We start from the raw sequence: 22,466 nt of genomic DNA, 5'->3' as shown, positions 1-22,466 counted from the left end.
TGAAACACGTCTGTTGCAACATGGAATGTTTCCCACAGCACGGGAAACACGCTGAGGATGTTTCAAAATCAAGAGAGGAATCACTGCTGGATCTAGTAATGGGAAATGAACCAGAGCAGATAAGAGAAGTTAAGTGTAGGGGGACATCGAGGCAATAGTGATCATAACATAATAAGTTTTAAAATAATGATTAAGAAAGACATGATTAACACAAACATTGGAAAAAAGCTAATTTTGAGGGGATGAGAATGGAACTAGGGGAGGTAAACTGAAAACAAAATTGATAGACAAACAGATAGAACAGCAGTGGGAAATATTCAAAACTGTGATCAAAAGAGTTCAGGAGAAATATATTCCGCTTAAGAACAAGAACAAGCTAGCCAATAAAGAAACACCATGGATGAATAAAGAGATAAGGGTAACATTGAAACTAAAAGAGGTAGACAATAAAGGAGCGAATGATGAATGAGGGAAATGAAGAGGTTAGGAAAGAAAGCAATAAAACACTTAGGAAAACAAAGACGAACTACGAAATTAAATTATTGAGTAATATAAAAAGAAATAGTTAAAAAATTTACAGACACATAAATAACAAAAGAAAAATCAGGATAGGGATAGGGCCACAAAGGGATGCACAAGATAAACTCAAAGGTAATGACAGCAAGATGGCAGAAATATTGAATATTTACTTTGCCTCACTATTTCCTAGGGCGATAAACAAGGTGGGTATGACATTAGAAGAAGAGATCAAAAAAGATATGAAGACATTTAAGATGGAAAGGGGGGAGATGATTGATAAACTAATCAAACTTAAAAAGGATAAAACCCCAGGTCCGGTTGGATTTGTTTTTTCAATTCATTCATGGGATGTGGGCATCGCTGGCAAGGCCACCATTTATTTCCCATCTCTAATTGTCCTTGAGAAGGTGGTGGTGAGCCGCCTTCTTGAACCACTGCAGTCTGTGTGGTGAAGGTTCTCCCACAGTGCTGTTAGGAAGGGAGTTCCAGGATTTTGACCCAGCAATGATGAAGGAACGGCGATATATTTCCAAGTCGGGATGGTGTGTGACTTGGAGGGGAACGTGCAGGTGGTGTTGTTCCCATGTGCCTGCTGCTCTTGTTCTTCTAGGTGGTAGAGGTCGCAAGTTTGGGAGGTGCTGTCGAAGAAGCCTTGGCGAGTTGCTGCTGTGCATCCTGTCGATGGTACACACTGCAGCCACAGTACGCCGGTGGTGAAGGGAGTGAATGTTTAGGGTGGTGGATGGGGTCCAATCAAGTGGGCTGCTTTGTCCTGCATGGTTTTGAGCTTCTTGAGTGTTGTTGGAGCTGCACTCATCCAGGCAAGTGGAGAGTATTCCATCACACTCCTGACTTGTGCATTACAGATGGTGGAAAGGCTTTGGGGAGTCAGGAGGTGAGTCACTTACTGCAGAATACCCAGCCTTTGACCTGCTCTTGTAGCTGGTTCAGTTAAGTTCCTGGTCAATGGTGACCCCCAGGATGTTGATGGTGGGGGATTCGGCAATGGTAATGCCGTTGAATGTCAAGGGGAGGTGGTTAGACTCTCTCTTGTTGGAGATGGTCATTGCCTGTCACTTGTCTTTTTTAAAATTCGCTCATGGGATGTGGGCATCGCTGGCAAGGCCAACATTTATTGTCCATCCCTAATTGCCCTTGAGAAGGTGGTGGTGAGCCACCTTCGTGAACCGCTGCAGTCCGTGTGGTGAAGGTTCTCCCACAGTGCTGTTAGGAAGGGAGTTCCAGGATTTTGACCCAGAGATGATGAAGGAATGACGATGTAGTTCCAAGTCTGGATGATATGTGACTTGGAGGGGAACGTGCAGGTGGTGTTGTTCCCATGTGCCTGCTGCCCTTGTCCTTCTAGGTGGTAGAGGTCGCAAGTTTGGGAGGTGCCTTGGCGAGTTGCTGCAGCGCATCCTGTAGATGGTACACACTGCAGCCACGGTACGCCAGTGGTGAAGGGAGTGAATGTTTAGGGTGGTGGATGGGGTCCAATCAAGTGGGCTGCTTTGTCCTGCATGGTTTTGAGCTTCTTGAGTGTTGTTGGAGCTGCACTCATCCAGGCAAGTGGAGAGTATTCCATCACACTCCTGACTTGTGCATTACAGATGGTGGAAAGGCTTTGGGGAGTCAGGAGGTGAGTCACTTACTGCAGAATACCCAGCCTTTGACCTGCTCTTGTAGCTGGTTCAGTTAAGTTCCTGGTCAATGGTGACCCCCAGGATGTTGATGGTGGGGGATTCGGCAATGGTAATGCCGTTGAATGTCAAGGGGAGGTGGTTAGACTCTCTCTTGTTGGAGATGGTCATTGCCTGTCACTTGTCTTTTTTAAAATTCGCTCATGGGATGTGGGCATCGCTGGCAAGGCCAACATTTATTGTCCATCCCTAATTGCCCTTGAGAAGGTGGTGGTGAGCCACCTTCGTGAACCGCTGCAGTCCGTGTGGTGAAGGTTCTCCCACAGTGCTGTTAGGAAGGGAGTTCCAGGATTTTGACCCAGAGATGATGAAGGAATGACGATGTAGTTCCAAGTCGGGATGATATGTGACTTGGAGGGGAACGTGCAGGTGGTGTTGTTCCCATGTGCCTGCTGCCCTTGTCCTTCTAGGTGGTAGAGGTCGCAAGTTTGGGAGGTGCCTTGGCGAGTTGCTGCAGCGCATCCTGTAGATGGTACACACTGCAGCCACGGTACGCCAGTGGTGAAGGGAGTGAATGTTTAGGGTGCCAATCAAGCGGGCAATCAATCTGGCACGAATGTGACTTGCCACTTACCAGCCCAAGCCTGGTGTTGTCCATGTCTTGCTGCGTGCGGGCACGGAGTGCTTTATTATCTGAGAGGTTGCGAATGGAACTGAACACTGTGCAATCGTCATCGAACACCCCCATTTCTGACTTTATGATGGAGGGAAGGTCATTGAGGAAGCAGCTGAAGATGGTTGGGCCTAGGACACTGCCCTGAGGAATTCCTGCAGCAATGGCCTGGGGCTGAGATGATTGGCCTCCAACAACCATGACCAACTTCCTTTGTGCTAGGTATTACTCCAGCCACTGGAGAGTTTTCCCCCTGAATCCCATTGACTTCAATTTTACTAGAGCTACTTGATGCCACACTCGGTTAAATGCTGCCTTGATGTCAAGGGCAGTCACTCTCACCTCATCTCTGGAATTCAGCTCTTTTGTCTATGTTTGGACCAAGGCTGCAATGGCGTCTGAAGCCGAGTGGTCCTGGCGGAACCCCAATCTGAGCATTGATGAGCAGGTTATTGGTGAGTAAGTGTCACTTGATAGCACTGTCGACGACACCTTCCATTACTTTGCTGATGATTGAGAGTAGACTGATAGGGCGGTAATTGGCTGGATTTGATTTGTCCTGCTTTTTTGGATAGGGCAGTAATTGGCTGGATTCGATTTGTCCTGCTTTTTGTGGACAGGACATACCTGGGCAATTTTCCACATTGTCGGGTAGATGCCAGTGTTGTAGCTGTACTGGAACAGCTTGGCTAGAGGCGCAGCGAGTTCTGGGGCACAAGTCTTCAGCACTACAGCTGGGATGTTGTCGGGGCCCATAGCCTTTGCTGTATCCAGTGCACTCAGCCGTTTCTTGATATCACGTGGAGTGAATCGAATTGGCCGAAGACTGGCTTCCGTGATGGTGGGGATATCGGGAGGAGGCTGAGATGGATCATCCACTCGGCACTTCTGGCTGAAGATGGTTGCAAATGCTTCAGCCTTGTCTTTTGCACTCACGTGCTGGGCTCTGCTATCATTGAGGATGGGGATGTTCACAGAACCTCCTCCTCCCGCTAGTTGTTTAATTGTCCACCACCATTCACGACTGGATGTGACAGGACTGCAGAACTTTGATCTGATCCATTGGTTGTGGAATCGCTTAGCTCTGTCTGTAGCTTGCTGCTTCCGCTGTTTAGCATGCATGTAGACCTGTGTTGTAGCTTCACCAGGTTGGTACCTTATTTTTAGGCACGCCTGGTGCTGCTCCTGGCATGCTTTCTACACTCCTCATTGAACCAGGATTGATCCCCTGGCTTGTTGGTAATGGTAGAGTGAGGTATATGCCAGGCCATGAGGTTACAGATTGTGCTGGAATACAGTTCTGCTGCGGCTGATGGCCCATAGCGGCCTCATGGATGCCCAGTTTTGAGCTGCGAGATGTGTTCTGAATCTATCCCATTTAGCACAGTGGTAATGCCACACAACACGATGGACGGTATCCTCAGTGTGAAGATGGGACTTTGGCTCCACAAGGACTGTGTGGTGGTCACTCCGACTAATCCTATCATGCCACAGGTAGACTGGTTTTTCCCTCGTGTTGGTTCGCTCACCACCTGCCACAGACCCAGTCTGGCAGCTATGTCCTTCAGGACTTGGCCAGCTCGGTCAGTAGTAGTGCTACCAAGCCACTCTTGGTGATGGACATTGAAGTCCCCCACCCAGAATACATTCTGTGCCCTTGCTATCCTCGGTGCTTCCTCCAAGTGGTGCTCAACATGGAGGAGGACTGATTCATCAGCTGAGGGAGGACGGTAGGTGGTAATCAGCAGGAGGTTTCCTTGCCCATGTTTGACCTGATGCCATGAGACTTCACGGAGTCCAGAGTCAATGTTGAGGACTTCCTGGCCACTCCCTCCTGACTGTATACCACTGTGCCGCCACCTCTGGTGGGTCTGTCCTGCTGGTGAGACAGGACATACTCAGGGATGGTGATGGAAGAGTCTGGGACGTTGGCCGAAAGGTATGATTCTGTGAGTTTGGCTATGTCAGGCTGTTGCTTGACTAGTCTGTGGGATAGCTCTCCCAATTTTGGCGCAAGTCCCCGGATGTTAGTGAGGAGGACTTTCAAGGTTCGACTGGGCTTGGTTTGCCTTTTTCGTGTCCAGTACCTAGTGGTCTGATGCCCGGTTGTCTGTCCGGCTTTATTCTTATTCTGCCTTTTTGTAGCGGGATTGTACAACTGAGTGGCTTGCTAGGCCATTTCAGAGGGCGATTAAGAATCAACCACATTGCTGTGGATCTGGAATCACATATAAGCCAGACCGGGTAAGGACAGCAGGTTTCCTTCCCTTAAGAATGGGTTTTTATGACAATCCGGTAGATTCATGGTCACCGTTACTGATACTAGCTTTTTATTTTATTTTTTTTATTTTTTAATTAACTGAATTTAAATTCCCCAGCTGCCGTGGTGGGACTTGAACTCATATTTCTGGATTATTTGTCCAGGCCTCAGGATTACTCGTCCAGTAACGTAACCAGTATGCTACCGCGCATATTAAAAGAAGTTAGGGAAGAGATAGCTGGAGCACTTTTACATATTTATAAAAATTTATTAGAAAAAGGAATAGAGCCAGATGATTGGCGGACAGCTAATGTTATTCCTCTATTTAAAAAGGGAGATATAATAAGTCCCGGGGACTATAGACCACTTAGCTTAACGTCGGTGGTAGGAAAGATAATGGAATCTTTACTCAAAGATGTAATAGAAAAACATTTAGAAACTGAAAATATAATAAAGAATTTTCAGCACGGATTTCGAAAGTGTCGGTCATGCTTGACCAACATTATTGAATTCTTTAAAGAAGTAATAGAAAGAGTAGATTAGGGTAATGCTGTTGAGGTAGTATATTTGGATTTTCAAAAGGAATTCGATAAGGTATCACATGGTAGACTCATGACTAAGGTCAGAGCATGTAGAGTCAGGGGACAGGTAGCAGAATAGCTAGCAAGCTGGCTACAAAACAGAAAACAGAGAGTAGGGGTTAAGGGTGGCTACTTAGACTGGCAAAAGGTGGGAAGTGGTGTTTTCAAAATTTGTGGACAACACCAAATTAAGATATAAGAACACAAGAAATAGGAGCAGGAGTAGGCCATACTTCCCTCAAGCCTGCTCCTCCATTCAATAAGATCATGACTGGTCTTTGGCCTCAATTCTACTTTCCCACCCGATCCCCATAGCCCTTGATTCCCCTTGAGTCCAAAAATCTATCTATCTCAGTCTTGAACATATTCAACGACTCAGCATCCACATCCCTCTGGGATGGAGAATTCCAAAGATTCACAACCCTCTGAGTGAAGAAATTCCTCCTTACCTCAGTCTGAAATAGCAGACCCCTTATCTTGAGACTATGCCCCCTAGTTCTGGACTCGCCAGCCAAGGGAAACAACCTCTCAGTATCTATCCTGTCAAGCCCCTCAGAATCTTATATGTTTCAATGAGATCACCTCTCATTCTTCTAAACTCCAGAGTGTATAGGCCCATTCTACTTAACCTCTCTTCATAGAACAACTCTCTCATCCCAGGAATCAATCGAGTAATTTTTTAAAATTTGTTCCTGGGATGTGGGCGTCGCTGGCAAGGCCAGCATTTATTGCCCATCCCTAATTGCCCTTGAGAAGTTGGTGGTGAGACGCCTTCTTGAACCACTGCAGTCTGTGTGGTGAAGGTTCTCCCACAGTGCTGTTAAGCAGGGAGTTCCAGGATTTTGACCCAGCGACAATGAAGGAACGGCGATATATTTCCAAGTTGGGATGGTGTGTGACTTGGGGGGAAGCATGCAGATGGTGGTATTCCATCACACTCCTGACTTGTGCCTTGTAGATGGTGGAAAGACTTTGAGAAGTCAGGAGGTGAGTCACTTGCCGCAGAATACCCAGCCTCTGACCTGATCTTGTAGCCACAGTATTTATGTGGCTGGTCCAGTTAAGTTTCTGGTCAATGGTGACCCCCAGGATATTGATGGTGGGGATTTTGGTGAAAGTAATGCTGTTGAATGGGGAGGTGGTTAGATTCTCTCTTGTTGGAGATGGTCATTGCCTGACACTTGTCTGGCACGAATGTTACTTGCCATTATCAGCCCAAGCCTGGATTTTGTCCAGGTCTTGCTGCACACAGGCAAAGACTGCTTCATTATCTGAGGGGTTGCGAATGGAACTGAACACTGTGCAAACATCAGCGAACATCCCCATTTCTAACCTTATGATGGAGGAAAGGTCATTGATGAAGCAGCTGAAGATGGTTGGGCCTAGGACACTGCCCTGAGGAACTCCTGCAGTAATGTCCTGGGGCTGAGATGATTGGCCTCCAACAAACACTATCATCTTCCTTTGTGCTAGGTATGACTCCAGCCACTGGAGAGTTTTCCCCCTGATTCCCATTGACTTCAATTTTACTAGGGCTCCTTAGTGTCACACTCGGTCAAATGCTGCCTTGATGTCAAGGGCAGTCACTCTCATCTCACCTCTGGAATTCAGCTCTTTTGTCCATGTTTGGACCAAGGCTGTAATGAGGTCTGGAGCCGAGTGGTCCTGATGGAACCCAAACTGAGCATCGGTGAGCAGGTTATTGGTGAGTAAGTGCCGCTTGATAGCACTGTCGACGACACCTTCCATCACTTTGCTGATGATTGAGAGTGGACTGATGGTGCGATAATTGGCTGGATTCAATTTGTCCTGCTTTTTGTGGACAGGACATACCTGGGCAATTTTCCACATTGTCGGGTAGATGCCAGTGTTGTAGCTGTACTGGAACAGCTTGGCTAGACGCGCAGCTAGTTCTGGAGCACAAGTTTTCAGCACGACAGCCGGGATGTTGTCGGGGCCCATAGCCTTTCCAAATCCAGTGCACTCAGCCGTTTCTTGATATCATGTGGAGTGAATCAAATTGGCTGAAGGCTGGCTTCTGTGATGGTGGGGATAGCGGGAGGAGGCCGAGATGGATCATCCAGTCGGTACCTCTGGTTGCAAATGCTTCAGCCTTGTCTTTTGCACTCACGTGCTGGGCTCTGCCATCACTGAGGATGGGGATGTTCACGGAGCCCCCTCCTCCCGTTAGTTGTTTGATTGTCCACCATCATTCACGACTGGATGTGGCAGGACTGCAGAGCTTTTAAATGATCCGTTGGTTGTGGAATTGTTTAGCTCTGTCTATAGCATGTTGCTTCCGCTGTTTATCATGCATGTAGTCCTGAGTTGTAGCTTCATCAGGTTGGCACCTCATTTTTAGGTATGCCTGGTGCTGCTCCTAGCATGCTCTTCTACACTCCTCATTGAACCAGGATTGATCCCCTGCCTTGTTGGCAATTGTAGAGTGAGGAATATGCCGGGCCATGAGGTTACAGATTGTGCTGGAATACAATTCTGCTGCTGCTGATGGCCCACAGCACCTCATGGATGCCCAGTTTTGAGCTGCTAGATCTGTTCTGAATCTATCCCATTTAGCACGGAGGTAGTGCCACACAACACGTTGGATGGTCTGCTCAGTGTGAAGACGGTATATCATCTCCACAAGGACTCTGCGGTGGTCACTCCTACCAATCCTGTCATGGACAGATGCATCTGTGACAGGCAGATTGGTGAGGACGTGGTCAAGTAGGTTTTTCCCTCGTGTTGTTTCGCTCACCACCTGCCGCAGGCCCAGTCTGGCAGCTATGTCCTTCAGGACTCAGCCAGTTCATTCAGTAGTTTTGCTATCGAACCACTCTTGGTGATGGACATTGAAGTCCCCCACCCAGAGTACATTCTGTGCCCTTGCTACCCTCAGTGCTTCCTCCATGTGGTGCTCAACATGGAGGAGGACTGATTCATCAGCTGAGGGAGGGCGGTAGGTGGTAATCAGCAAGAAGTTTCCTTGCCCATGTTTGACCCTGGTGCCATGTGATTTCATTGGGTCCGGAGTCAATGTTCAGGACTTCCAGGGCCACTCCCTCCTGACTGTATACCAACCTACCGCCACCTCTGGTGGGTCTGTCCTGCCGGTGGGACAGGACATACCTGGGGATGGTGATGGAAGACTCTGGGATGTTGGCTGAAAGTTACTGATTCCATGAGTACGGCTATGTCAGGCTGTTGCTTGACTAGTCTGTGGGTCAGCTCTCCCAATTTTGGCACAAGTTCCCAGATGTTAGTGAGGAGGACTTTGCAGAGTCGACTGGGCTTGGTTTGCCTTTGTCGTATCCGGTGGCCTGTCCGGTTTTATTCTTTTTGTGACTTGTAGCAAGAATGTACAACTGAGTAGCTTGCTCGGCCATTTCATAGGGCGATTAAGAATCAACCTCATTTCTGTGGGTCTAGAGTCACATATCGGCCAGACCGGGTAAGGACGGCAGGTATCCTTCCCTGAAGGACATTAGTGAACCAGATGGGTTTTTACGACAATCCAGTGATTTCATGGCCATCGTTACTGATACTAATTTTTTTTTAATTCCAGATTTTATTTAATTAATTGAATTTAAATTCCCCAGCTGCCGTGGCGGGATTTGAGCTCATGACTCTGGATTATTAGTCCAGTAACATAACCACTATGCTAACATATCCATGTGTACGGTCTTTATTGCACAGCCTCCAAGACAAGTATATCCTTCCTTAGATACGGAGACCAAAACTGTACACAGTACTCCAGGTGAGGTCTCACCCAAGCCCAATTGCAGCAAGACTTCCTTACTTTTGTACTCCAAACCCCTTGCAATAAAGGCCAACATGCCATTTGCCTTCCTAATTGCTTGCTGTCCCTGCATGCTAACTTTCTGTGTTTCCTGTACAAGGACACCCAGATCTCTCTGAACACCAACATTTCATAGTTTCTCACCATTTAAAAAACATTCTGCTTTTCCATTCATCCTACCAAAGTGAATAACCTCACATTTCCCCACATTATACTCCATTTGCCACCTTCTTGCCCACTCACTTCACCTGTCTATATCCCTTTGCAGACTCTTTTTGTCCTCCTCACAGCTTACTTTCCCACCTAGCTTTGTATCATCAGCAAACTTGGCTACCTTACACTCGTTCCCTTCTTCTAAATCATTAATATGGATTGTAAATCGCTGAGGCCCCAGCACTGATCCTTGCGGTACCCCACCAGTTACAGCCTGCCAACCTGAAAATGACCTGTTATCCCTACTCTCTGTTTTCTGTCAATTATCCAATCCTTTATCCATGCTAATATATTATCCCCAACCCCATGAGCCCTTATCTTGTGTAGCAACCTTTTATGCAGCAACTAATCGACTGCCTTTTGGAAATCCAAATATACTACATCCACTGGTTCCCCTTTATCCACCCTGACAGTTACATCCTCAAAGAACTCTAAAAAATTTGTTAAACACAATTTCCCTTTCATAAAACCTGGTTGACTCTGCCTAATCATATTATGATTTTCTAAGTGCCCTGTTACAACTTCCTTAATAATGGATTCCAGCATTTCCTTGACGACTGATGTCAGACTAACTGGCCTATAGTTCCCTGCTTTCTCTCTCCTTCCTTTCTTGAATAGCGGTGTTACATTTGCTACCTTCCAATCAGCTGGGACCATTGGGAGATGGAGTTAATACAAGGGAAGACAGGAAGACATTAATAAACTTGCAGAATGGGCATGTAATTGGCAAATGAATTTCAATATAGATAAGTGTGAGGTGATGCATTTTGGTAAGAAGAAAAAGGAGGCCACATACTGCTTGGATAATAAAAGTCTAAATGGGGTAGAGGAGCAGAGGGATCTGGGGGTACAGATATACAAATCACTAAAAGTAGTGATGCAGGTTAATAAGGCCATAAAAAAGCAAACCAGGCACTGGGGTTCATTTCTAGAGGGATAAAGTTGACAAGCAGAGAAGTTATGTTAAACTTGTATAGAACCTTGATTAGACCACACTTGGTGTACTGTTCACAGTTCTGGTCTCCATATTATAAAAAGGATGTAGAGGCATTGGAGAAGGTGCAAAAAAGATTCACAAGGATGATACCGGAACTGAGAGGATATACTTATCAGGAAAGGCTGAACCGGCTGGGACTTTTTTCTCTTGAAAAGAGAAGGCTGAAGGGTGTCCTGAAAGAGGTCTTTAAGATATTGAAAGGGTTTGGTAGAGTAGACATCGAGAAAATATTTTGACTTGTGAGGGTGGCCAAAACTAAAGGCCATAAATATAAGATAATCACTAATAAATCCAATAGGGAATTCAGGAGAAACTTCTTTACCCAAAGAATGGTAAGAATGTGGTTCCCACTATCGCAAGGAATGGTTGAGGCAAACAGCATAGATGCATTTAAGGGGAAGCTAGATAAGCACATGAGGGAGAAAGGAATAAAAGGATATGCTGATAGGGTTAGATGAAGAGGGATGGGAGGAGGCTTGTGTGGAGTATAAATGCCATAGACAAGTAGGGCCAAATGGCCTGTTTCTGTGCAGTAGACTCTATGGGCATGATTTTATTGCGGGGGTGGGGGGGTTAGCGGTGGGGGAGAATTCCTGATGGGAAACCTGGAAGTACGGGTTTCCCGGATGTCCGTACGATTTTGACGTAAAGACGTCTTTTTTTTTGTCTGTTTCCCGCCCGACAGACCAGCTGTGCCCAGGAGTCAAGCTGTGCTATAAAGGCACTTACCTACAGTTTTGGGCTTTGTCGCCTCTTCTCACATGGCGTGAAGGAGAAGGCCCGGGAATCCCAGCCCCCAGGGGTTAAAAGCAAAAAAACTGTCAAAGTGGAGGCCCGCAGCTTTCTTGATAGATTTTAATGACCAACCTGCCTCCTGAGAGCGGATTGGTTGCCCGCCCCTCGTCCCACCTCCGTCAAAACCAGAAGTGAGCGGGTTGGGGTTGGGTTTTAGATTTTTAAAATTTTTACTGCCCCCACCTCCAACCCACCCACTTTTCCCATTTAAAATCATGCCCCATGTAACTCCATATACACTGACCGATTACTTAGCAATCTGGAAGAATAGAGGAAACATGGTGCGCACATCACTTTGTTAAAGCCATGAGGGACTGGATTAAGCAATCAGTAACTCGTAAACCTGCTATGCAACATTGGACTTTAACAGGCTTTCCCATGGTGCAAGGTGCATTGACTGCATGCACATTGCCTTGCGTCCTCTGGCATCTTTATCAATCGATAGGGTTTCCACTGCTTCAACGTACAACTGGTTTGCGACCACAGGCAGCACATCACGCAGGCCTGTGCCTGCTAACCGGCAGTAGTCATGGCTTTTATCCTGTGCCAGTCACCAGTGCCATGTGTATTCCAACCAGGCCACCAAGTTACAGGCTCACTATTGAGCGATAAGAGTTATCCCTCCAGACATTGGTTATGATTCCAATGAAGAACTTGAACACAGCTGCAGAGCACACCTAAAATGCAGTACGTTCCTGAGCAAGCATCCAGATTTGTGGTAGTATGCTGCATGCTCCACAGCTTCGTCATTCTGAGGGACCAGCCTTTACCATCACCTAAGAACCAACAAGTAAAGGAGGAGGTGGAGGAAGAGGAGAGAGGAAGAGAGACAGCGATCACGAGATCCTCTAACTGCCCGAGTGCTCAGAGACAAACTCACCAAAGAGCACTTCAACTGAGTCAGTTTTCCCATTCCCCACTTACCAACAGTCCCACAATCCTTACCACTATTCTTACAACCACCATCCAATTGTCTTCCTTCACTCCAAACTTATTGGTCTTGCCCTTACCTCACTACAAAGACAAATACCAACATCAAATCCAGATCAAAAACAAATTCATAACACAAATCATGTTGGTATTGACCAAAGAAATGATAAATCAGTCTTGTGCAAGCCCTTAGTGCCTGTCTTGTGTGCTCATTTCCTATTCTGGTGCTTCTATGAGGTGCTACCCCGTGGTTACAGCTTGGCAGGTGGAAGGCTGCTGAGCTTCCATTGAGGACATTTCAGATGGTCTTGTAGGACGACCTTGAGCAACTCTTGGGCATGGTGCCCAGCTGCAGTCTGCAGCATTTTGATATGGGCTGCAGCAGTCTGGTCCGGCTGGCTGAGTGGCGCCAACAAGGGCGCTGGTGGAATGGCTGACGGAGGAGCAGACATGCTGTCATCTTGAGAGAGAACATCGTGCCTCTCCCATGGAGCCAAGGTCACTCTTCTGGGGCGGCGCCTCAGCACACCTTGTCTCTGCTGGAGAATAGAGTGCTGGAATGATGCGACGCCCTGGAAACCCTTTTTAACAGTGGCCCCAAAAGCCAAGGTGGCAGCTATCTGAGCTTCCATGGCAGCAGTTTGTGCCCATTGGAGCCCAACCTGCGGATCTAAAGATGGACCTCGCTGCCTGCTGGCAGGTGTCCCTCTTGCCTGCTTAGAAAAGCAGGTCAAGGTTGCATCGTGCAAGAGGGTAACAGAATCAGTGCCAGTAAGTCGCATCAGCTATTTTAACTGCCTGCCTCCCGGTTTCTATTGGACTCGCAGGGTTAAAATTTGCCTTTATTTCTTTTCCTCTGTGTGTGGTTGTTATGTTTCTTTCCCTTCCCCCTTGCCCTTGTTCTAACCTTTTTAAATGCTGCTCATCTGTAATGTCTTTGATTTCTGAGGAAGGGTCTATACCCAAAACATCATCTTTTGTTCTCTCCACCAACCTGCCTGACCTGCTGAGTGTTTCCAGCATTTTCTGTTTTTATTTCAGGTTTCCAGCATCTGCAGTATTTTACTTTTTGTCCACATGCTCTTTTTTCAATCACAGATCATCTTTCATATCTTCCTGTTCCTTCTGCTGTTCTATAGCCAGCTCTGAACAGGTGAGATTTATGCCTTTACCATGGGAAGTTTATGGAATTTTGGGTAAAGTCTTCCTAACTGGCCTATAACCAGATCTTAACAGACAAAATGATCCCGTCATGCTCCCGACGTATTTTTCAGGGACAGGGCATCAATATGTATACAGGACAAGCTTCTGGATGGATCCCCACCAGCCACGGAAGCCCCCGAAAAAACAGAGGCCAGGTTAAAAGAGGCACTAGACCTCAAAGATTTGAGGGACATTTTCATGTTAGGCCTTGGACTGAGACAAGGCCTAGCAAAGATAGGGGCATGCAGCCTAATGGAAGAGAGAGGTGCCCACTAGAGGACCCTCTCCACCAAAGAGGGCATCGGGGAGCCTTCTACTACTGCCCAGGGATAACTGTCATTCCTCTCCTGGCAATCCCTGGGTCAGTAGAAACAGTGGCAGAAGGCAGGGAAATCAGGCGGCTTCTCCTCCCCACAGTAATTTACATGTGGTGCAGCAGGGTAGGAGGTTGCTGTCCAAGTGGGGACAAGGAAGGAAATCCTTATCAGGGCAGGAAGCTTGCTCTAGACTGTACCACCTGATTTTCTCATTGTTTCTGCTGCAATTCTGTCCGATTTGGGACAAAATAGTGGAAGAAAATCCAAGCTAATTAAACCTGATGCCGTTTTTTGATTTTTTTTTTGTCTAGAAAGGAATGAATGCTTTTAGTAGCACAAACTCCATAAATCCCTCATATTATCCCTAAAGTTGTTGCTTGCAGTAAGTGCAATCACTAGAAGTGGGCAGGAAGAGGAGACTTCATCCCTTCATTCTTGGTTGAAATCAAATGCAGAATCTTGATGTGAAAAGGCAGTGTGCAAACTTACTGCATTGCCTAATCTCCCAGACTAAATTAAAAGCACAGTGAGCAGAAGAGAACTGAAGCATGTCTTTCTTTTCACAGGTCCTGTGTGTTCCTTCAACAATGCTTTCCTCAAGCCTGGTCAAACGATACAGCATCAGAGTGACAATGTCTGTACCACATTCATTTGCACGAATGAGGTCAATAGCACCGGATTTCTGACACTAAACACATCCACACAGACCTGTGAGACAACTTGTAAGCAGGTAGTATACTGTGATTCTTAGGCAATGCTGCTGTTGGCTGTCACACCAAAGGAACAAAACTGCCAGACTCATTAAGAAAATTGCATATGGTTTGTTAAGTCATGGTCCCAAAACTGGGATTGATAGATTTTTGTTAGGCAAGGGTATTAAGGGGTATGAACCATAGAATCATAGATTCGTAGAAAGTTACGGGACAGAAGGAGACCATTCGGCCCATCCTGTCAGTGCTGGCTGAAAAAGAGCTATCTGAGGCAGGTAGATAGAGTTAAGATACAGATCCTCCTGTTCCTCTATTCCTACTCCTAGAATCTTAGAACAATAGGCCCCAAAATTGTGATTGGGGATGTAAATGGGTTGGATCTCCAGTTGGGGATCAGAAAATAGGTGGAACTGGTTCAGCCTGGATTCTGCCTTATTTGTGCCCTTGGGAGAAATTCCAGTGAGGGGTGGGTGTCGAGGGCAGATCTTACTGAAAATGCATGTTTTGGGGAATTCCTGGGCTCCCTGGAAATGCCACTCAGTATGATCTTGTTAGGCCTCATGGAACTCACCAGCTGAGACCCAGCATGAGTACCATTTTGAAAAGACCCCAAACTCTCAGCAAGACAAGGTCAATGACCTTGATCAGAAGCGCCACTGTCTCCATTTTATTGGGACCGTTGGGTCTTTCCAAGGCCTTTTTTCACCATCAGAATATCACAGCATCACTCTGATTTTCAGGTTTTGTCAGAACAGGCGCTGTTATTGCAGCCTTGCAGGCTCCTGCGACTTGCCCCGAGTATGCAGATGATCATGCCTGGAATTTGGAATGGGGTCTGCGTCCTAATGTCTGAGTGCCTGAGAGGTCCGCTTCACCACACATTCGCCAATGGTTGGGAGCGGGACTATCATCAATTTGGCCGTATAGAATTTTACAGTACTGAAGGAGGCCTTTCAGCCTATTGTGCCTGTTGGAAAAGGGATTAGAGGGATATGGGACCAGGATAGGTAAATGTAAGATGGGCTGCTTGCTCAAATAGAGAATAAACACTAACACGGACTGGTTAGGCTAAATAACCTGTTTCTGTGATGTAACTTCTATGTATTTCTATGATGTTAGGCTGATTGGTGCAGTCACCAAGTTTATCCCTATCTCCCTTCTTGAGCAAAGGTCTTTCATTTCCAACCCTCCAAGCCACTGGAACAACATGCATATCAAGGATGTTTGGAAGATTGTGGTCAGAGTCTCTGCTATTTCCTCTTTGGATTCCCTCAGCATTTTCACATGCTTGCCTTTAATGCCAAGTTCACCACCTTTTTCGGTACTATTTCTTTACTTATAGTTATCAGGCCTGAAATTGCACCCTGTTCCTGGGTACATCTCCGGCACACATGTACATCAAGGGGGCATGTCTGAGGGACGTTCCCGGACTTTCACAGGAAATTCTGCACAGTCCACCTCCTGATAGGCCCAATGGATCCCACACCTACTGAGGGCAGTTGAGGAAGAGGTAACGGATACCAGAAGGGATCAATTACCGTGCAAAAATGACCCAATAGCTCCTTTGTGTAGTTGTTCTACTGTTAGGCCCTTCTTGTACCTCCTCTGCTGCAGCAGAGAACCAGGGAGCCCCTCCAACAAACTGGGCCTTTGTCAAGGCAAGCTGATGGAACCACCTCAAACATGCTAATGACCCCCATCCCTACAGTTTGGGATGGGGTCAACATCCATAGCTGCAGGGAGCGGGGAGTCCTGCTCTACCACACTTCCAGCAGTGCAGAAGGGCCCTGCCATTTCAGCCCCATCCTGTCTAATTGCTCTGTCTGCTCCTCCATCTCCTTTCATTCCCACTCTCACTTTCTTTTTTAAATAAATGTCCTGCATGTTTTGAATATTGTAATCGATTTAGCATAAATTAATATTTGGCAAAGTATTTCACATTCCAATAACATTGTGCAAAAACATTTCCTTTAGTCTCCTTCTTGTTCACCTTGTCTATTCCTTTTATTATTTTGAACACACCTATAAAACTGTCCTTAAATCCTCTCAGTTCGAGACAATACAGCCCTAGTTGTTCCACCGTTTACTCATAACCAATACCTCTCATCCCTGGTACCATCCTGGTGAATCCATATTACACTTTTTCCAATTATTATATCCTCTGTGTCAAACTGCATATAGAATCATAGAAGTTTACAACATGGAAACAGGCCCTTCGGCCCAACATGTCCATGTCGCCCAGTTTATACCACTAAGCTAGTCCCAATTGCCTGCACTTGGCCCATATCCCTCTATACCCATCTTACCCATGTAACTGTCCAAATGCTTTTTAAAAGACAAAATTGTACCCACCTCGACTACTGCCTCTGGCAGCTCATTCCAGACACTCACCACCCTTTGAGTGAAAAAATTGCCCCTCTGGACCCTTTTGTATCTCTCCCCTCTCACCTTAAATCTATCCCCCCTCGTTATAGACTCCCCTACCTTTGGGAAAAGATTTTAACTATCTGCCTTATCTATGCCCCTCATTATTTTATAGACTTCGATAAGATCACCCCTAAACCTCCTACTCTCCAGGGAAAAAAGTCTCAGTCTATCCAACCTCTCCCTATAAGTCAAACCATCAAGTCCCGGTAGCATCCTAGTAAATCTTTTCTGCACTCTTTCTAGTTTAATAATATCCTTTCTATAATAGGGTGACCAGAACTGTACACAGTATTCCAAGTGTGGCCTAACGAATGTCTTGTACAACTTCAACAAGACATCCCAACTCCTGTATTCATTGTTCTGACCAATGAAACCAAGCATGCTGAATGCCTTCTTCACCACCCTATCCACCTGTGACTCCACTTTCAAGGAGCTATGAACCTGTACTCCTAGATCTCTTTGTTCTATAACTCTCCCCAACGCCCTACCATTAACGGAGTAGGTCCTGGCCCGATTCGATCTACCAAAATGCATCACCTCACATTTATCTAAATTAAACTCCATCTGCCATTCATCGGCCCACTGGCCCAATTTATCAAGATCCCGTTGCAATCCTAGATAACCTTCTTCACTGTCCACAATGCCACCAATCTTGGTGTCATCTGCAAACTTACTAACCATGCCTCCTAAATTCTCATCCAAATCATTAATATAAATAACAAATAACAGCGGACCCAGCACTGATCCCTGAGGCACACCGCTGGACACAGGCATCCAGTTTGAAAAACAACCCTCTACAACCACCCTCTGTCTTCTGTCGTCAATCCAATTTTGTATCCAATTGGCTACCTCACCTTGGATCCCGTGAGATTTAACCTTATGTAACAACCTACCATGCGGTACCTTGTCAAAGGCTTTGCTAAAGTCCATGTAGACCACGTCTACTGCACAGCCCTCATCTATCTTCTTGGTTACCCCTTCAAAAAACTCAATCAAATTCGTGAGACATGATTTTCCTCTCACAAAACCATGCTGACTATTCCTAATCAGTCCCTGTCTCTCCAAATGCCTGTAGATCCTGTCTCTCAGAATACCCTCCAACAACTTACCCACTACAGATGTCAGGCTCACCTGTAGCTGTCGATGATTCAAATATCTCTGCTAGGGGACCCGCAATTTCCTCCCTAACCTCCCATAACGTCCTGGGATACATTTAATCAGGTCCCGGAGATTTATCTACCTTGATGCGTGTTAGGACTTCCAGCACCTCCCTCTCTGTAATATGTACACTCCTCAAGACATCACTATTTATTTCCCCAAGTTCCCTAACATCCATGCCTTTCTCAACCGTAAATACCGATGTGAAATATTCATTCAGGATCTCACCCATCTCTTGTGGTTCCGCACATAGATGACCTTGTTGATCCTTAAGAGGCCCTACTCTCTCCCTAGTTACTCTTTTGCCCTTTATGTATTTGTATATTGTATATTGACTTTTCTGTAAAGTGAATGTGCGGTTAAAAAAAACATTATTGTGCCCTGGATGAGAAAAAAACAAAGCAGGGCCAAATAATGATACATCAATTCAAAGTATTCCATACAGTCTTCTGTATTCTTTCCTAGGGTTTTGAGTTAAGGAAGTCTCAGGACCACAATATATGTTGTCCAGAGTGTGTTCCAGTAATATGTACTTACATCTCTCCAGCTACTACAGAACCCATCCTGATCAAGGTATGGATCCACAGTAAGGCTTTGAAAAGATTAACACTACCAAAAGCTTGGCAGTTCACATAATGGGACAGCAGTATGAGAGGTGCCAGAGCTGTGGAACAAGGTGGAGACATTTAGGGGAACACAATGGAGAACTGTCACTTTGGGTGTTAAAGAATGCTCAGTTTGTGGGCATATAGTGTTAAAGAGTGTTCTGTTTGGGAGATATGCTGTTGGGGAATGGTCAGATTGTAGGGGATTTGGTGTTAGAGAATGTTCAGTTTGGGGGATATGGTGTTGGAGAACAGTCAGTTTGGGGGATATTGTGTTGGCGAATGCTCAGTTTTGGGGATATAGTGTTAGAGAACGCTCAGTTTGGGGGATATTGTGTTGGTGAATGCTCAGTTTGGGGGATATGATGTTGGAGAATGTTCAGTTTGTGGGGATATGGTGCTGGTGAATGCTCCATTTGTGGCTTTAATTTAAGAAAATGCTCAGGTTGGGGGATATGGTGTGAGAGGATGTTCAGTTTGGGGAAATGGTAACAGAAAAATCATAAGAAATAGGAGCACAGCAGGCCATACGACCCCTCATGCCTGCTCCGCCATTCAATAAGATCATGGTTGATCTGAGACCTCAACTCTACTTTGCCACCCGCTCCCCATATCCCTTGATTCCCTTAGAGTCCAAAAATCTATCGATCTCAGCCTTGAATATATTCAATGACTCATCATCCACAGCACAATGGGGTAGAGAATTCCAAAGATTTACAACCCTCTGAGTGAAGAAATTTCTCCTCACCTCAGTCCTAAATTGCTGACCGCTTTTCCTGAGACTATGCCTCCTAGTTCGAAACTCACCAGCCAGGGGAAACAGCCTCTCAGCATCTACCTTGTGTAGCCCCTCATAATCTTATACGTTTCAATGAGATCACCTCTCATTCTTCTAAACTCCAGACAGTATAGGCCCATTTTACTCAATCACATCCCAGGATTCAATCTAGTGAACCTTTGTTGCACCGCCTCTCAGGCAAGTATATCCTTCCTCAGGTAAGGAGGACAAAACGGTTCACAGTACTCCAGGTGAGTTCTCACATCCTGACATCAGTCGTTGGGAAAATGCTGGAATTCATTATTAAGGAAGTAATAACAGGGCACTTAGAAAATTATAATATGATTAGGTAGAGTTAATGTGGTTTTAAGAACATAACATAAGAACATAAGAAATAGGAGTAGGAGTAAATCATCCAGCCCCTCGAGCTGCTCCGCCATTCAATAAGATCATGGCTGATCTTCTACCTCAATGTCTATTGTAAAAGATGTGATAACAGAACACTTGGAAGGCATTAACGGGATTGGACAAAGTCAGCACGGGTTTATGAAAGGGAAATCATGCTTAACAAATCTACTGTAGTTTTTTGAGGTTGTAACTAGTAGAATAGAGAGGGGAGAACCAGTGGATGTGGTGTACTTGGATTTTCAGAAGGCTTTTGATAAGGTCCCACACAAGAGGTTAGTGTGCAAAATTAAAGCACATGGGATTGGGGGGAATATACTGGCATGGATTGAGAATTGGTTGACAGACAGGAAACAGAGAGTAGGAATAAACAGGTTTTTTTTCTGGGTGGCGAGCAGTGACTAGTGGGTACCGCAGGGATCGGTGCTTGGGCCCCAGCTATTCACAATATATATCAATGATTTGGATGAGGGAACTAAATGTAACATTTCCAAGTTTGCAGACGACACAAAGCTGGGGTGGAATGTGAGCTGTGAGGAGGATGCAAAGAGGCTCCAATGTGATTTGGACAAGTTGGGTGAGTGGGCAAGAACATGGCAGATGCAGTATAATGTGGATAAATGTGAGATTATCCACTTTGGTTGTAAAAACAGAAAGGCAGATTATTATCTGAATGGTGATAGATTGGGAAAAGGGGAGGTGCAACGAGACCTGGGTGTCCTTGTACACCAGTCGCTGAAAGCGAGCATTCAGGTGCAGCAAGCAGTTAGGAAGGCGAATGGTATGTTGGCGTTCATTGCAAGAGGATTTGAGTACAGGAACAGGGATGTCTTACTGCAGTTATACAGGGCCTTGGTGAGACCACATCTGGAGTATTGTGTGCAGTTTTGGTCTCCTTATCTGAGGAAGGATGTCCTTGCCATGGAGGGAGTGCAACGAAGGTTTACCAGACTGATTCCTGGGATGGCAGGACTGATGTATGAGGAGATATTGGGTCGACTAGGCCTATATTCACTAGAGTTTAGAAGAATGAGAGGTGATCTCATCGAAACATATAAAATTCTAACAGGACTAGACAGACTAGATGCAGGGAGGATGTTCCCGATGGCTGGGGAGTCCATAACCAGGGGTCACAGTCTCAGGATACGGGGTATGCCATTTAGAACCGAGATGAGGAGAAATTTCTTCACTCAGAGGGTGGTGAACCTATGGAATTCTCTGACACAGAAGGCAGTGGAGGCCAAGTCATTCGATGTATTCAAGGAGATAGATATATTTCTTAATGCTAAAGGGATCAAGGGATATGGGGAAAAAGCGGGAACAGGGTACTGAGTTAGACGATCAGCCATGATCATTTTGAATGGCGGAGCAGGCCCGATGGGGCGAATGCCTAGTCTTGCTCCTATTTTCTATGTTTCTGTGTTTCTATGGCCTGCTCCTGCTCCTATTTCTTATGTTCTTATGTTGTTATGGTGTTAGAGAATGTTCAGTTTGAGGCATATGGTGTTAGGTTTGCTCAGTTTGTCGTGAAATAATATTGCAGAGCTCAGGGGGATACGGGGATCGGAATGGGTAAGCGTTTTGCCCATTTTTCGGGTGTAAAATCATAGAATCATCAAAACTTACGGTACAGAAGGAGGCCATTTGACCCATCGTGTTTGTGCTGACCGGAAAAGAGCCATTCAGCCTAATCCCATTTACTAGCTCTTGATCCGTAGTCCTGTTGGTTACGGCACTTCCAGTGCACATCTAAGTACTTTTTAAATGCAATGAAGGTTTCTGCCTCTACCTCCCTTTCAGGCAGTGAGTTCCAGACCCCCACCACCCTCTGGGTGAAAATATTTCTCCTCAACTCCCCTCTCATCCTTCCACCAATTACTTTAAATCTATGCCCCCTGGTTATTGACCTCTCTGCTCAGGGGAATGTGTCCTTCCTATTCAATATATGTAATCCCATCATAATTTTATATAGCTCAATTAAATCTCCCCTCAGCCTCTTCTGTTCCAAAGAAAACAATCCCAGCCCATCCAATCTTTCCTCATAGCTAAAATTCTCCAGTCCTGGCAACATCCTTGTAAATCTCCGCTGTACCCTCTCCAGTGCAATCACATCTTTCATGTAATGTGGTGACCAGAACTGTACACAGTGCTGAAGCTGTAGCATAACTTGTGTTTTATACAGTTCAAGCATAACCTCCCTGTTCTTATATTCTCTGCCTCAGCTAATAAAGGAAAGTATCCCGTATGCCTTTTTAACCACCTTATCTACCTGCCCTGCTACCTTCAGGGATCTGTGGACATGCACTCCAAGCTCCCTCACTTCCTCTACTTTCCTCCCATTTATTGTGTACTCCCTTGCCTTGTTTGCCCTCCCCAAATGCATTACCTCACACTTCTCCGGATTGAATTCCGTTTGCCACTTTTCTGCCCAGTCCATTGATATCTTCCTGCAGTCT

General features: G+C 45.9%; 1 protein-coding gene across 1 annotated transcript in view; it reads left to right on the top strand.

The window, feature by feature from the left end:
- The window catches only part of LOC137320381 (uncharacterized), a 123,689-nt gene that overhangs the window by 66,598 nt on the left and 34,625 nt on the right, over window positions 1-22,466 (top strand). Inside the window, exons 7-8 of the mRNA XM_067982081.1 lie at window positions 14,494-14,657; window positions 18,688-18,795. Coding sequence (XP_067838182.1) covers window positions 14,494-14,657; window positions 18,688-18,795 — 272 coding nt within the window. The remainder of the gene's footprint in view (window positions 1-14,493; window positions 14,658-18,687; window positions 18,796-22,466) is intronic.

The sequence above is a fragment of the Heptranchias perlo genome, chromosome 4, assembly GCF_035084215.1.
Source record: "Heptranchias perlo isolate sHepPer1 chromosome 4, sHepPer1.hap1, whole genome shotgun sequence".
Taxonomy (NCBI): domain Eukaryota; kingdom Metazoa; phylum Chordata; class Chondrichthyes; order Hexanchiformes; family Hexanchidae; genus Heptranchias; species Heptranchias perlo.
This window is presented reverse-complemented; position numbering and strand designations above follow the sequence as displayed.